The 17,129-nt window shown below is 45.8% G+C and overlaps 1 protein-coding gene across 3 annotated transcripts in view; it reads left to right on the plus strand.

Moving 5' to 3' along the window:
- Positions 1 to 17,129, plus strand: part of PDSS1 (decaprenyl diphosphate synthase subunit 1) — a 54,334-nt gene that overhangs the window by 6,515 nt on the left and 30,690 nt on the right. For 2 of the 3 annotated variants that reach the window (XM_044228170.1, XM_044228172.1), the window contains exons 2-4: positions 10,020 to 10,084; positions 10,741 to 10,861; positions 13,607 to 13,737. In XM_044228170.1, coding sequence (XP_044084105.1) covers positions 10,020 to 10,084; positions 10,741 to 10,861; positions 13,607 to 13,737 — 317 coding nt within the window. The remainder of the gene's footprint in view (positions 1 to 10,019; positions 10,085 to 10,740; positions 10,862 to 13,606; positions 13,738 to 17,129) is intronic. The other variant, XM_044228171.1, reaches the window with a different exon arrangement.

Raw genomic sequence — 17,129 nt, forward strand, 5'->3', positions numbered from 1 at the left:
TACTTGTGATCTCTCTCTATCAAATAAATAAATAAAATCTTAAAAAAAAAAAAAGATACTCTGGACTTGCTGTGAAGTAATTACAGTATTTACAGTCAGGAGTCATAGTGAGCTTTGAGGCTTCTTTTACCCAAAGGGTGGTTCTCTGCTTAGCTGAAGACTTTCTTTGCAACTGTACCTCAGTAGAGTGGCTTCTGGGATAAAAATGACTAAGGAATAATACCATCAGGAAGACCTCTTTGTGGTAAAGCGGTAATATTCTAATTGCAAAGGGTCACTGGCAAGCGGAAGAAAACTTGGCTCGGGAGATAAGGGCATCCCCAAGTGCATCATCCAATCCAGCCATAAAGGAAGTGGGGCCATCCATTACCTCAAGTCTGGAGTTAACCCCGGGGGTGGGGTATGCCCTGGCTTTTAGGGAACGATTTCATCATCTCAGCCACACAGAATTGGCCAAGATGCTATAGGTGAGTTATACAATTGTGGGGGAATTAATCCCATTTCCAGCTGTTTAATCATGTGCCATGGAGTGCTGTTTTTTTTTTTTTAATGTGTTCACATTTTTTTTCTTTTATTTAAAAAATATATATATTTATTTGATAGAAACAGAGCAAGAGAGGGAACACACTGGTAGGGGGAGTGGGAAAGGGTGAAGCAGGCTTCTTGCTGAGGAGAGAGCCTGATTTGGGGCTCGATCCCAAAGACCCTGGGACCATGACCTAAGCTGAAGGCGGACGCTTAATGACTGAGCCACCCAGGCGCCCCCTGCCTTTTTACATTTTATTTTTTCAGTGTTCCAAGAGTCATTGTTTATGCACCCCACCCAGTGCTCCATGCAGTAAGTGCCCTCCTTAATACCCACCACCAGACTCACCCATCCCCCACCCCCTTCCCCTCCAAAACCCTCAGTTTGTTTCTCAGAGTCCACAGTCACTCACGGTTCGTCTCCCCCTCCAATTCCCCCCAATTCACTTTTCCTTTCCTTCTAATGCCCTCCGTGTTATTCCTTATGCTTCACAGTAAGTGAAACCATATGATAATAGACTCTCTCTGCTTGACTTATTTCACTCAGCATAAACTCCTCCAGTCCCAGTCATGTTGATACAAAAGTTGGGTATTCGTCCTTTCTGATGGAGGCATAATACTCCATTGTGTATATTGACCACATCTTCTTTATCCATCCGTCTGTTGAAGGGCATCTTGGTTCTTTCCACAGTTTGTCGACTGTGGCCATTGCTGCTATGAACACTGGGGTACAGATGGACCTTCTTTTCACTACATCTGTTTCCTTGGGGTAAATACCCATCAGTGCAATTGCAGGGTCATAGGGAAGCTCTATTTTTACTTTCTTAAGGAATCTCCACACTGTTCTCCAAAGTGGCTGCACCAACTTGCATTCCCACCGACAGTGTAAGAGGGTTCCCCTTTCTCCACATCCCCTCCAACACTTGTTTACTTGTTGATTTTGGCCATTCTAACTGGTGTATAGTAAGGTGATATCTCAATGTGGTTTTGATTTGAATCTCCCTGATGGCTAATGAAGACGAACATTTTTTCATGTGTCTGTTAGCCATTTGTACGTCTTCTTTGGAGAAGTGTCTGTTCGTGTCTTCTGCCCATTTTTGGACGTGATTATCTGTTTTGGGGGTGTTGAGTTTGAGGAGTCTTTATAGATCTTGAATATCAACGCTTTGTCTGTAGTGTCAGTTGCAAATATCTTCTCCCGATCCATGGGTTGTTTCTTTGTTTTGTTGACAGTTTCCTTGGCTGTGCAGAAGCTTTTTATCTTCATGAAGTCCCAAAAGTTCATTTTTGCTTTTGTTTCCTTTGTCTTTGGAGACATGTCTTGAAAGAAGTTGCTGTGGCTGATGTTGATGAGGTTACTGCCTATATTCTCCTCTAGGATTTTGATAGATTTCCTGCCTCTAGTTAAGGTCTTTTATCCTTGCGAGTTTATCTTTGGGTATGGTGTAAGAGAATGGTCAAAGTTCATTCTTCTATACATAGCTGTCCGATTTTCCCAGCATCATTTATTGAAGAGACTGTCTTTTTTCCACTGGATATTTTTTCCTGCTTTGTTGAAGATTATTTGACCATACTGTTGCGGGACTCTCTACTCCATTCCGTTGGTCTATGTATCTCTTTTTGTGCCAGTACCATGCTGTCTTGGTGATTACAGCTTTGTAGTAAAGCTTGAAATCAGGCAGTGTGATGCTCCCAGCTTTTTCTTTTTCAACATTTCCCTAGCAATTCGGGGTCTTTTCTGGTTCTATACAAATTTTAGGATTGTTTGTTCCAGCACTTTGAAAAATGCTGGTGGAATTTTGATCGGGATGGCATTGAAAGTATAGATTGCTCTGGGCAGAATAAACAATGCTTATTCTTCCAATCCATGAGCATGGAATGCTTTTCCATCTTTTGTGTCTTCTTCAATTTATTTCTTGAGTGTTCTGTAGTTGCTTGAGTACAGACCCTTTACCTCTGGTTAGGTTTATTTCAAGGTATCTTATAGTTCTTGGTGCTATAGTAAATGGAATCGATTCTCTAATTTCCTTTCTATGTTTTCAGTGTTAGTGTATAAGAAAGCAGCTGATTTCTGTGCATTGATTTTGTATCCTGCCACATCACTGAGTTGCTATATGAGTTCTAGTAGTTTTGGGGGTAGAGTCTTTTTTGGGCTTTCCCTATAAAGTATCATGTCATCTGCAAAGAGAGAATTTGACTTCTTTGTTGCCAATTTGAATACCTTTTATTTCTTTCTGTTGCCTGATTGCTGTTGCTAGGACTTCTATTACTATGTCGAACAACAGTGGCAAGAGTGGGCATCCTGTCGTGTTCCTGATCTCAGTGGGAAGACTGTCAGCTTTTCCCCATTGAGAATGATATTTGCTGTAGGTTTTTCATAGATTTTATGAAGTTGAGGAATGTTCCCTCTAAACCTATACTTTAAAGAGTTTTGATCAGGGACGGATGCTGTATTTTGTCAAATACTTTTTCTGCATCAATTGAGGGGACCATGTGGTTGTTTTCTCTTATTGAGTGGTTCTATCACATTGGTTGATTTGTGAATGTTGAACCACCCTTGCATCTCAGGGGTAAATCCCACTGGTCATGATGGATAATCTTTTTAATGTGCTGTTGGATGCTGTTAGCTAGGATCTTGTTGAGAATCTTGAAGTCCATATTCATCAGGGATATTAGTCTGAAATTCTTTTTGATGGGGTCTTTGCCTGGTTTGGGGATCAGGGTAATGCTGGCTTCATAGAAAGAGTCTGGAAGTTTTCCTTCTGTTTCTATTTTTTTGAAACAGCTTCAGGAGAATAGGTATTATTTCTTCTTTGAATATGTGTTAGAATTCCCCAGGCAATCTGTCAGGTCCTGGGCTCTTGTTTTTTGGGAGGTTTTTGATCACTGCTTGAATCTCGTTACTAGATATCGGTCTATTCAGGTTATCAATTTCTTTCTTTTTCACTCTTGAATGGTTCCAGGAATGCATTCATTTCTTTCGGGTTTCTTAACTTACTGGCATATAACTGTTGATAATAATTTCTGATGATTGTTTGTTTCCTTGGAGTTAGTAATCGCTCCCCTGTCATTCATAATTTTATTAATTTGCGTCCTCTCTCTTTTCTTCTGGATTAGTTTAGCTAGTGGTTTATCCATCTTAGAAGTGACATTCTTTACACACCTGGTGAGGTTGCTGGGAACTCTATAAGCAAGTTATCAGGCCAGCAGTACCAAGGGGCCTTATGGCTCCAGGTTTCATAAAGTCCACCTTAGTTCCTTTAAGTTGTCTGGTCATATCTGAGTCTATGCATGTCTTTCTTAACCCACTGAGCCACCCAGGTGCCCCTTGCATGTCTTTCTTAAATAGGACATTCCAGCCAAAGCCTTGGTAGAATAACCAATGTTTCCAATGGTGTCCTGTTACAAGGAGAACGGATTCTTACTGAATTTATGCAAATGACTAGGATTGGCATGGAAGCAGGAATACTTACTGAGATCTTTTGAGTTTCAGAGGGTTCAGATAGAAAAGTTGAATGCTTTGATTTGTTTACAAATGAATATTTTTACATTTCTGTAAGTCACAGATATCTTAAGAAAAAATTTCCTTAGTCTGGAAGAGCAAACATTAGAGAACCAGCAATGTTTCAAACAAGAGTCTTGACACTATAATCTTTTAGTTTATTTAGTCCCATGTTACTAATTCTGTTTTAGTTTGAATGCAGCTTTAGTTAGTTCTGGAAATTCTTATCCATTTCAGTTTTAGGATTTTCAGTATATTGAATACTTGTATTTGTCCTAAAAGTCCTTTATAGGAATATCCTTGAAGATGAGACTCATTTTACAAGAGAATTGGAACAATTATAAATGACAAAAACTCAGAATGGACATGGTTAAAGAGCTAATGATATTTAAGTTTACAGTGAGAAATCTGTGACATGTAACACTTCAATAATTAAAATATCTAGTGATGACCTTATTAAAGCATTAAAACTTTAGGAATTGCATAGAACCTCTAGAATAGTTATAGCATTTACCCAGATGTAACCCAAGGTTTATCATTTGTTTAGCAGTACTTCCTAAGTGACCTAGCATACTAACGAAAAGGGTTACTGAGTCAAAGATACTTCATATAAAATTTAAATCTTGTGAAAACTTGTTAAAACCTTAGAAAGTTTTAAAGGACATGCCTAAATAGGAATAGCGATGTTAAAGACCTGATACAGGCAAATTCTAGAAAATGGTTTTTTTGGACAGGCCAAGAGAAAACTTTATATTTTCTACTTAACAGCAGATCAGTTAATTTAAGAAAACTTTGTCTTTTTGAACGGACAAAAGGCAGACTTTCAATCTTATACCAGTGTACTTTAAAATCTGCTTATTTTGATCTTAGTCCATCCTGACCAAACCTAAAATTCTGTTCCCAAGTTTTCCCTCCATAAGCCTTCTTCAACTTTCCTTTGCATTCTGATTTTGTCCCCAGCCATTTTTTCTCCAAACAACCAGTCTCGTTTAGGACAGGATTACCTTCTACCTTTAACAAAAATGCATTCCCATTCCTTATATCTTTCTTACATATCTCCGGCTGTTCCACATACAGAGTTGTTTCCACTCTTTCCATCAGTCTTAGTTACAGTTAGCAGAATTCTGCACTCTTAGAAACCTTAGTCTCGGGGACGCCTGGGTGGCTCAGTTGGTTGGACGACTGCCTTCGGCTCAGGGCGTGATCCTGGAGTCCCGGGATCGAGTCCCACATCAGGCTCCCAGCTCCATGGGTAGTCTGCTTCGCTCTCTGACCTTCTCCTCGCTCATGCTCTCTCTCACTGTCTCTCTCTCTCAAATAAATAAATAAAATCTTTAAAAAAAAAAAAAGAAACCTTAGTCTCCAGTGAAGACAGTGGCGTAACCAAACTGTTGCAAACTGTTTCACCAGAATTTTTTAGATGACAAATTTGCAAATCAGTTAAAGCACAAAGCATGTTTACCAACAGATTTAAACATCCTTAGTTCTGTGCAGTCAGTCCAAAGCACAAACCTATGTCCAGTCCAGTCATTAATGATTTAGCACTTTATCCTGTTTGGGAAAGATCCAGATGCCCAATGAATGTAATTCCATTTATCATCCAAGCAAAACTTTAAAGTTTCAGGTTACCAAAGACTTTGAAAGCTATCTTAACAATTACCCATGAAAACTTTGAGACAGACAACCAACCATCAGTTTAGTCATCTTTTTGCTAACAAATTTCAACAGATATCACAAGGTCATTTGACCTTCAGTTAAACACGACAGAGTTAAGTTTCACCTTTAGTGGCGATAACTTTAAAGACACGTCTATCTTCATTACACCAACAGACTTAACTTGGTTCAAGTACTGTTTCATGTTCCACCTGCCCCCCCCCCTTTTTCATTTTTACCTGAGACACCTGAGTTGGGGAGATCCGGAGTGGGAGGTGTTAGGTCCAGGGGGTGCCCTTCTCGCTCCCTGACTGCGAAGAGAGGAGGAGCCGTGGTGCAGGAGGCGCCCAAGGTGGTGCAGAAACAGAAGGGGGAGACAGAAGAGACCAATGCTGCCAGAAGGCAGGGAAAGGGTTCCCAGTTGTAGAGTTCGTCAGCTGCAGTAGAGGAGCAGATGCCATGTTTTCCCGCCAACAACCGGTCGGGGCGGGGGTGGGGGGCAGTGTTTAGGCAGTCCGTGTCGGGCCAGAGAAGACAGGGAGTTTCCCCAAAACAAAGGGAGTTTTGGCAGCTGCTTGGGAATATTTCTTCAAGTCCCCGTCCCGAGGGAGACCAACCACAGTTGCTGCCGGTCACAGCCATTTACCAGGGAAATGAGTGTGGGAGAAGCCCCACATCTGTTAGGAGGAACAGAGATAAAGTCAGAGTCCCCTTTGCTAGGGATGGCCTGTGTATCCTCCAGCAGCCTGGGTTTACCAGGAGGAGGCTTAGTTAGATAATTATCATCCAAATGTCAAGAGGGGGTTTACTAGCCAGACATACTCAGGCAAATACATTCTGTAAGATGTCCTTAGGTCAGGGTCTTGGTGTAGAGCAGTGAAGGTCCCCTAGGTCCATTTGCCCTGTTTCCTGCAGAGGAGATCTAACTGATAGATCCCACTGAGGCCATGCAGTGTTCCAGGAGCTCAGTCCTTTCCTAAGTTTTGCAATGCAGTTTGCTTCCGGTGGGTTAAAAGGCACCCCAAGGTAGAGTCCCTGGGAACTGAAGAAGCCTTCTGAGGCCATGCTCCCAGAAAAGTAAAGAAGGTCCATTACCAAATCCCCCCCCCCCCCCCGACTCCTGGCTGGCGTCTCACGCAGAATATGTCAGAGGTTCCTGTGTGTCAAAAGCAACGGAGGCGTCCCTCAAACAAGACACCACTATTGAGCACAATTCTGCACAATTCTGCCTTCCCGTGAAGGCATTCCTGTTGTGAAAGGCCCTGGAGGGGTGCCGGCATCCCTCCCCTTCCCGTCTCATCCTAGGCTACAGATGGATGCCTGGTGAAGGGACTAAGTTACTGTGCCGTCCTATACTCTGGACATTGTGTTACTGCCCTGCCATTTTTAACCCATGGAAAAAACTAGAAAAGTTTTACAAGGGGAAAATACCCAGTTTTGTAGCTTTAAGTAATTAGTAGAGGACACTGACAAGAAAGAGTAAAGATCGAAATCCAGCATGGTCTAAGTGTCATTCCAACACACGTGGTCCTGACAGCCAACTTCCCTAGGTAAAGTCCCTGTTTGGGTTTTAATTCAGTCGGGTACTGGTTTCCGCTGGCTCCCAGTGGAGGTCCTGTGGCCGGAAGTGGCTAGACCAGGGTGTGGAGGGATCCCATTAGATCAGTCAGGAGGAAACCTCACAGGGGAGTCTTAAGATTGGCAGCTGCCCTGGTGACTTAGGTGGCTGTCCCATGGCCAGGACAGACAAGTTTGTATAGGAACAGCAACAGAGAGAGGGCCTCAAGCTTCTGGGTCTTATTACCATTCCGGCCAGGGTACTGACTTCCAGCCAGGAGGCAGACTTTCTCCTCCCCATAGAGCAACCACGGGCTAGAGGATTACAGCCCTAGCACCTGACATGAAAGTGTTCCATTAAGACCATAATTCTTGAAGGGCCCCTGAAATGAGAGTAAAGGAAGAGGAAAGCAAACACTCTCCAATTTTGCAGGGAAGCTCAGACTCCAGATGTAAAAAGACTCAAAGCCGCACCTTCGGGCACCATATGATGAAGTTCTAGAACATAGGTGAGGTTCGGTGGGGTGGAGTCCAGAGCCGAGGACCAAGAAGGAATTCTTGAGACATCTTTGGGTGCAAAATGGTGGTTTATTAAAGCACAGGGATGGACCCTTGGGCAGAAAGAGCTGTTGTTCTAGGGGTGAGAACAGTGGCTGGTTATATACTTTGGGGGTTTGGGGGAGGTAAAGAGAAAGGGAGGGTTTGAAAGAACTTTCATATGCTCAAGAGGACCTGCAGGATACCTGAGGCCTTGCCACTGTCAAGTTAAGGTTTTTCCTTTTAATAAGGCATTAACAGTAATGGAAGCTTCCTGGAGGAATGTCACACTCCAGCTGTCACACAGTCCCTATCAATGAGCTTTAGGTTTAGAAGAAATTTAACTTTATTTACATTTCCCTGTGCCTCAGCCTCCCTCAATTATAGGGAGGGGAGGAGGATGTTAGGGCCTCAGGGACGGAGTTACGGGTCTTTGAAGTTAGGCCATTGGTAAGAAAGCCTCTTCCTTGTAAATCACTAGGACATTTGTAAACTGAGGGCGACTGAGGTCTTGCTGGCTTGTGATCTCTACGAGTTAACCATATATTTTTCCTTGGGGCAGCCAGGAGCGCCTGAGGAATGGCACATATACCCCATGGGGGGTGTTTAGTGGGATGTTGGCTTCTGCTGTCTCCTCAGCTTGCCTTCTGTTCCCTCATCAACCTGAGCCATAATCAAGAGTCGAGGCTCTACCGACTGAGCCACCCAGGCGCCCCTTGCTTTTTTCTTTTGAGATATCAACATATCTGTATATCAGTTTTTCAGACATGACTTTTCTGAGTTTCAAGTTCCCCAGCTTATAAAGACAAATAGTTGTGAGGGTCAAATAGTGTAAAAGCACATTGTAAGACTTGATTACAAATAGAGCAGATTTGTATTCTCTTTCTTGGGCTGAATTCTTCCTTTTTTGTCAAAATACTTTCTTCAGATACAGAGCCCTTACCACATTAATTTAGTAAATCAGTAAATTTTTTTAAAGTACCCTCTACTCCCAAGGTCAGGCTCAAACTCATGACCCCAAGATCTAGAGTCTCATGTTTCACTAACTGAGCCAGTAAATAAGTAATTTTTGAAAGGACTGTGTGCCTGCATTCTTTAAGACTGGAAGTCTGGGGGCACCTGGGTGGCTGGGATAGTTAAGCGTCTGGCTTCAGCTCAGGTCATAATCCCAGGGTCCTGAGATCAAGCCCCACATCAGGTTCCCTGCTCAGTAGGGAGCCTGCTTCTCCTCCTGCTGCCTGCCTCTCTGCCTACTTGTGCTCTCTCTCTCAAATAAATAAATTCTTTAAAAAAATAAAAAATAAAAAGACAGTCGGTCTCTGTGTTTGGTCCGCAGTGCCTGTCCCATTTCCTGGCCCATAGTAGCACTGAGTAATCACTGGAACTAATATTTTTCACGACCATCTCTGAATCTTTTAGTAGTCTTCTGTTCTTATCTCGAATATTCTCAAAACGGGCTGCTAAGCTTGCTTTTGAATGTTACTGATCAAAAAGTAGCATTTCTAAGTCTGTTTGAGAACAATAGCTTAAAATTGGTCATGTTGGGGCGCCTGGGTGGCTCAGTGGGTTAAAGCCTCTGCTCAGGTCATGATCTCAGGGTCCTGGGATTGAGCCTGCTTCCTCCTGTCTCTCTGCCTGCCTCTCTGCCTACTTGTGATCTGTCTCTGCCAAAGAAATAAATAAAATCTTTAAAAAAATATATAGGTTGTGTTTTATGTATAAATGTAAATTCATTCTTCATTGAAATCTTCCTTTTCACCATCTGGTCTGATGTTTGGGGGAACTGGATTACTCTTTGTTTCCAACTGGTTTAAGAATGTAAAAGAATGTAAATCGCTTTAATGTTCTCTCACCAGTCTTCCTTAAGGAGAAGGAGATTGTTTGAAAACTACCTTTTCAAGTCTGAAAAGCTAGATAGGAATATGGAAACAATGCTTTGGAGAAAAAGATGACAGATGTGTTTTTTTCCTTATATTTTCTGTAATGACAAATACTGCTTTTGTAGTAAGGAAACTTTTTATTACCTTTCTAGAGTTTGCAACCCACCTACAAAGGGACAACTAAAAGATAAAGATTATGAAAAAGATAAAGATTATATTTATTATGAATTTATTATGAGTTCATGTTATAAGTAAATAATTTTATTATGAATTCTGTGAATTATGAATGTGTTTATTTTTTCTGGCATTATAAACACATTATTCATGAACATTCTTACAAGTTTCTTAATGCTTTTATTTTACAGATGCACTATTTTAATCTTGTGAAGAGTTTAACATCTGCTTTTCCAAATAGGTATAGTATGTCACGGTACGTTTACGATCTGTGTTACAACTGCTAAAATTATTAGCTATATTGCCAGTAAATTTCTGTTCTGAATCGTGGTGGGCTAGTCCAGCAAATTGAGTATTTAGGTTAACTAAGTGACACAGTGTCTGCTCTGTGTGCCCTCTGCCTTTTCAAAAAATGGAAATGGGGGGCGCCTGGGTGGCTCAGTGGGTTAAGCCGCTGCCTTCAGCTCAGGTCATGATCTCAGGGTCCTGGGATCGAGTCCCGCAGCGGGCTCTCGGCTCAGCAGGGAGCCTGCTTCTCTCTCTCTCTCTCTCTCTCTCTCTCTCTGCCTGCCTCTCCATCTACTTGTGATTTCTCTCTGTCAAATAAATAAATAAATAAAATCTTTAAAAAAAAAAAAAATGGAAATGGAATAAAATTTAAACCCAGAACACAGTAAGCCAGATTCGTCTTTGATTTTGTAGGTTCTCAAGGTGTCCTGAGTATAAAAATAAACTATTCCTGTGTTGTTGAGCAAGAAGAGAATTCCCTGTGTTTTTTTCTAAATCATAATGCCCATTTTGGATTCGTGCTCAATTTCCAGCAAGTACATGTGTATATAATTCTCACTTGAAACGACATTATCTCCCTTAATAAAACTCACCTGAGGTGGCGTGCGTTTGGGTTTGACCCAGGTTCCATCACTCGACGTCCGCCTCGCGCTGTCATAGCAGAACGCAGAGTGGGGAGCAGTACAGCGACCCCTTCAAACTCGGCTGGAGAGACTTGAACGGCCTGTACGAGGACATTAGGAAGGTAAGCCCGCGCCGTTTGACTGTGCTCGAAGTCGTGCTGGTTTCTGAGACGGGAACAGACGAGGCAGGCGTTCAGACCGGTGCAGCGCCGTCGCGGACTTGGTTCACGGGCGTGCAGGGTCCCATGTTACTGAGCAGCCGGGGGGTCGGAGGGGTGTGGAGGGCGCAGGGCGCTTCACCACCCACACCGAGGTTACTGCAGAGGCGGGGAACTGAGAAAATAGACCCGCAGCCCTGCTTAGCCTCTCCCGTCCCTTCCCCTGTCCGGGCGTGGTGAGGCGCTGAAGGTCCGTTCCAGGCTGCCCCAAATTGGGCTTTCTCCGTTAACCGCATTTTCCCCCCAAACTTTTGGTGGCTTCTCCACTGCTGCCCAGACGTGTTCAGTTGTCCCTCATCAGCTTCCTTCCCCTCTCAAGGTTGTCCGCGTTGCCCCCCAAACCCGCACTCCGCTCTCCTGCTCTCCTGGCAACGCCACTTTGTGCCTGGGTGACCCCGGGCAAGGCCTCGAGGAGCCACTCCCTGGGCACCTGCTGTGTCTACCAGGCGGCTTGCGCCCCTGCGCCCGGCTGTTCCCTCCGTTCCAGGAGTCCCTTCACCACCAGCTCGGTCCCGTGCCCTTTGCCTCCTCGCTGCCTTAGGAAGGACTCTCGCGGTTGCCCGATTGCTCTCCTTCACCTGCGGGCTCTCCCTCTCCGTGTCTCTCACATCTGTTGTCACTTCTCCCCTTTGTTCGAGTTCATCCTTCCAGGGACCATCTCTTGACCCCGCGTGCCCCCTTCCCTTCCAGTATTCTCTGCCTTCTCATGCTTCCTCCGCTCTCATCGCCTGCCTGCCTCCCCAGCCTCTCCCCTGAAACTCCCTTTGCCAGCCTGTAGCTTCCAGAGCTCTTTCTGCTAAAGCCCGTAGACCCTGCAGTTTTATCTCCCTTGACGCTGTTGACCGCCCCCCACTGCCTGGAACGCTTCCCTTGGCTTCTGCCCCTTTCTCGTTCTCCTGAGTCTTAGGCCATCCTTCAGTCCGCTTCCTGGTTTCCTTTCTGTCCCCTCCCCAATCTCTTTGATTTTGCCCTTCCTTTGGGTTCTTTCTGTTTCCTCTTGTCTCTGTGTCCTCAGTTTACCCACTTCCACACTTAGGATCCCCACATAATACGTCTGTTCCAGATTGAATTGTGTCTCTTAAAACTCTGCATCTAACTGTCAGGGCAAGTCCGTGGAGGGCCTATGACTGTCTCCCCGTGACATACCTGAAACACTGGTTTCCTCCCCTAATCCTTTTTCGAGTTTTTCCTGCTTGTTGAAGGCACCACCCAGGAACCTGGGCGGGATCCTGGAATTGTTCCTCTCCTACATCCTCCTGGCCGGTCTCTTGCTGTCAGTTCCCCAGTTTATGTCCGTCCACACCCCTTTCTTTGACCCCGCCAGAGTCCTTCTCCCACCTGCCTCTCCCGTACTAGCCGCGCCCCGTTTGTGCCCCCGGAGGGGAGACACAGTCACTGCAGGGCCGGCACCTGTCCCACTGTGTAGTGTGCCTACTGTGTTCCTTCTCCCCAGCCAGATGGAGCTCCTTGGAGGCAGGGACTCTCTTATTTTTCTTTGTAACCTCTGCACTTACTACCATGCTCGGCACTGAAGTCGGTATTTTGGAGACTTAAAGACCGGCCCGGCTGCACCAGGTTCACCTGAGTCTGGCCGAGGGTCCTCTGGGGCTCTTCTTAGCTCCCGTTGCTGCGGGGAATTGAGCTATGATTCATTCTAGCAGGTCCTTGAGAGGCACATACAGCAAACACGTCCATCACTTAGAAGGTCACCTTCCCCTTCGTGAATCAAAGTCTACTTACTTAGTTCTATGTCAAAGCTTCTATCCTCCTTTAAATATTTGGTTTTCTAGCCCACACTCCTTTCTCCCCTCTCCGAACCTTTACTGCACTTATTTTAATTTACTGCATTTAGGGGCGCCTAGGTGGCTCAGTCAGTTAAGTGTCTGCCATTAGCTTAGGTTGTGATCCCAGGATCCTGGGATCGAACCCCACATCAGGCTCCTTGCTCATCAGAAAGCCTGCTTCTCTCTCTCTCTCTCTCTCTCTGCTTGTGCTCTTTCTCATTCTGTCTGTCTGGTATCAATAAATACTGTGTCTTTAAAAAAAATGTATTGCATTTAATTTAATTATGCCACTGCTCAAGTTACCACTCAGAACATTTATTTTTTTAAAAAATGTTTCTTCACAATTCAGTTCTAACTTCCTGACAATCGGCAAACTCTCTTCAACTTCCTCTGTGAACTTTGGACACATCCGGCTGGGGCCATCTTTTCTTCCTGTCCCCGATACACAGCTTTGCCTCCATCCCCCAGTCACACCCTTAACTGCCGCCTCTTTGGCTCCCACGCTCCTCATCTTTGTCTCTCTCCTCCGTCTTCCAAGCGACTACCAGCCCCTGTTCCTTTTTTGTCCCTGGGCCACCTAGTGCTTTCCTGTTCCTCCCTGGAGTCTGTCGGAGTCTTTGGAGTCGCCCTAGGCCTTTGGGCACTCGGGCAGGCCAGGCATCGCCTGCGGCCCGGCTGTAGGGCAGCCAGGCCAGGTTTATGGCCTTAAATGTTGGAACCTTTTCCAACGAGTGTTGAATTTCTCGAGTGAAATGAGTGTGCTGAGTACAAGTGAGCACGCTGAGATCAAATCAATTTTGTAGAAGAAATCCTGTTGCCTTTTTTGCTATCATGATGCCATGTTGACACACAAACTTGATTTCAGGAACTACTCATATCTACAACAGAACTTAAGGAAATGTCTGAATACTACTTTGATGGAAAAGGAAAAGCCTTTCGACCAATTATCGTGGTGCTAATGGCCCGGGCGTGTAATATTCATCATAATAATTCCCGGTGAGTTCTTTACTTTCACTCCTCTGTCATTTTCATATTTGGCAAATCTTCCTTCCCAAGCTTGCCGTTTAGTTCCGGATGAAGAGGTAGCATTTATCTTAGAATTCACTTTGGTGAGTAGTTTCTGGTTTGGAGTCCCCAAAGTCGCCTGGTCTGGCCATCTTCCCTTTTCACACTTTTTAATGTCCTAGAAGAACAACTTCAGTGCAAGTAAATGTGTTGAAAAGAACTAAAAGCCAAAGTTAGTTTCCTCACCCTGAATTAAAGAACAGCAGGGTGTGGTGTGTACATACCGGTAATCATTTATATACCTGTGGCCCGTTAGTCCAAAGGTTAATCGTTAAGAAGTCCTGAGCCACATGCCCATGCCCTAAGGGTCTGCCTTCCTGCAGCCTTCCTAAGTTTGCCAAAGAAAACTCTTTGCAGAAGAAGGCATTTTGACTTTTGGTCCTCAGCTGTGTTTTGAAGATCTATAAAATTTTTGAATATTAAAACAACTGTTCAAGGAAATCTTAAAAAAAAGGTTGACCCTTGACCTTACGCAGCCGTCTCTGCCACTGCCTCTTCCCCTCTCGTATTCAGTCGTTCTCTGGGTACCTGTGATTCTGTGTCTGCTTTCCCGACTCACCCCTGTTTTCTCTCTTGATCGCGTTGCTAGACTGAATTCATAGTCGTTTGTTTGACATGGTGTGATCTACTGACGGAAATTCCAGTGCAGCATAACGTACGCGAACGTCTCCCTAGTGTGGAATGTTCGTGTTGTGTTCCTTCTTCTCGGGGGAGCTCACTTTAAGGAGGGCCTCAGGGAGTGTCAGAGGTGGCCTGTGAGCCCCTCTCCTCCCAGCCTTCGTTCCCTGCTGCTGTGACTCCAGCTCCAGCCCTCGCCGCCACCCCAGGGTGCCTCCCCACAACACCTCCACCCCCTCCGCTCCCCACCCCACCCAGACTCCCAGTGCTCCCACACAGCTGGAACGGGCAGTGAGCTCCCGGGACCACGAGCACTGCACCTGGGAGGCAGAACCGCAGAAATGAACCAAACTGGAAATAGCCCTCACACCAGCTAGAGCAGCATTCTCGGCCTTGACATTTTAGGCCAGATGATTCTTGGTGCGAGGGCCGTGCTGTGTCTCCTCGATGTTCTGCGGAGCCTCTGGCCTCTGCCCCGGGCACGCCGGTAGCACCGCCCCCGCCCCCCACCCAGCTGATGACAACCAAAAAGGACTCCAGACATTGCCGGTTGTCCCCTGGGGAGCAAAACCATCCCTGGTTGAGAACCACTGGTCTAGAGAGAGTGTGTGTTTCTATTCTAATGTGTAGTACAGCCGGCTACCATCAGAGGTGACCCGGGAAGGAAGACATCCTCCTGCATCGCTTGAAATCCGCCCCACTCTTATCCCCATGTTGCAAGTGTTTCCAGTTTGCCTTGCTGAACCCTATCAGCTGGGTTGCAGAAAGCATGGGAGGATATAACACAGCAAAGTCATTGCTAGAGGAAAAAGGAAGTTCAGGGGCATCCGGGGGGCTCAGTCAGTTGAGCGTTCGGCTCCTGATTTCAGCTCGGGTCACAGGTCGCAGGTTGCAGGATCGAGCCCCTAGTCAGGCTCTGTGCTCAGGGGGAGTCGGCTTCAGATTCTCTCTCTCCCTCTGCCCCGCCCCCTGCTCGCTCCCCGCCTCTCTCAAATAAATAATGCTTTAAAAGAAAAAAAAGTAAGTTCAAGGGCGCCTGACTGGCTCAGTCAGTAGAGCATGTGACTCTTGATTTTGGGGTTGTGGGTTCAAGCCCCTTGTTGGCGGTAGAATTTACTTGAATAAAAGGAAAAGTAAGTTGGCCACTGGTCTCTGGGATAATTTAGCTGCGGCCTCATACCCCTATAAGGGCTGGGAGCCAAGGCCTGGTACAGAGGCAGAGCCGCGGCGGGGCGCGCATTTGATTGCAGTGGTGTCCTGCGCGTCATTCTCTGAGCCCAGCTTCTTGGGAACACTTGCTTCCTAAGAGCCCTTTTGAATGAGGCTCTGAAGTGGCTAAATATCTAGCTGTTACTTCCATGCCTCTTAAAGCAAGAAGGGACGCGGGGACAGGGTGGGGGAGCTTCTGGAGACCTGGGCCGTCTCCGGTTTTGCTTGCTGAGGAACACTTAGAACAGCATGGACGAAAGGGAGCTCGAGATTCAGGGGTAGGACCTCACCGAGCCTCTGGTTCTGGCCAGTGCCCCCACCCCGGGGACACCAGAACCCATTCCAGACCTTCATCTGCTTGCGCCCTGCGGATGGCAGAATTGAGAGATCCCTGCTCTGTGGTCTCACGTCAAAAGTTTAAAGGCTTCTGTATGGCTTATCAGGTGTCATCGTCTTGTTTGTGAAATGTCTATTGTGTAGGTCAGTGATAATCCTGGAGGGGATTTTAGAAAACCCAACAGAACAGATACCTACGAAATAGCAAGGGAGGAAACTACCCTTAATTGATTTTCCTTTCTCCCTTACTAAGCTTTTCACTGGTCCATTAAATAGTCCTTGCCAGATTACTAGGCCTTCTTAACCTGAGGTCCATGACAGTTATGAGGGTATGTGGGTCCCTTAGAATTGTAGGCAGAGTTTTTTGTGTGTTTGCATTTTTGGGCAGAAGGAAATCAGAAGCTTATAATATATTCTTCCAAGGTAATATGGCCCCAAAGCGCTTAAGACTCCATCTTTTCATTTCTTGTTGCATCCTGATGACACAATACCTGGGCAGGTAAAGGAGGAACACACAAACAAAAAGACTCAAACTTGAAAGGTCCAGAAAACAGCTGTCGTGGTTCTGAGATGTGCCACCTCGCTTCTCCTGCAGCGAAGGACTACGCGCTGGACCGGGCCTTGTTGGCAAGGAACCTTCAGTTCTTAGCCTCTTGGAGGATCACGTGGGCTACGGCAAATCCTGTCTCCAGAGCCGGCCCACATGCAGACCTGAGAGAGGAGGGGGCGTTCTGGCTCCAGTGCAGACCGTGGACAGGCCCCCCTCGCAGCAGAAACTCCTTCATCTGCACGCACAGTCCTGTTTCCTTCTCTCCCTCCCCCAGCTTTTGATCCCAAGGCTAATCCCGAGTCAGACACTTGAAACTTCAGAGTCTGCTTCCCAGAGAGCCCAGCATGCTCCAGAGTTCAGCAAACTCACTGTAGGGCAGGACTGACTTTATCAAAGAATCTAGATCAGAAACGAGCTTTCGCGTCAAGAGCTGTAAGATCGCCGTCCTCGCTGAACGCAGTACGGCTGTGGTGTCTGATCCTTGTCAGACAATCCGGACCCCCTGCTCGGCAGCCACATCCGAGGGACCCGCTCTTGCCCTCGGTCTTGACCCCAGCCGTTCCTGTGTGGAAGTTGCCCGGCCCTGGAAGTGGCTGTCACTGCCAGCGAT

Source organism: Neovison vison, chromosome 12 (genome assembly GCF_020171115.1).
Source record: "Neovison vison isolate M4711 chromosome 12, ASM_NN_V1, whole genome shotgun sequence".
Lineage (NCBI taxonomy): Eukaryota > Metazoa > Chordata > Mammalia > Carnivora > Mustelidae > Neogale > Neogale vison.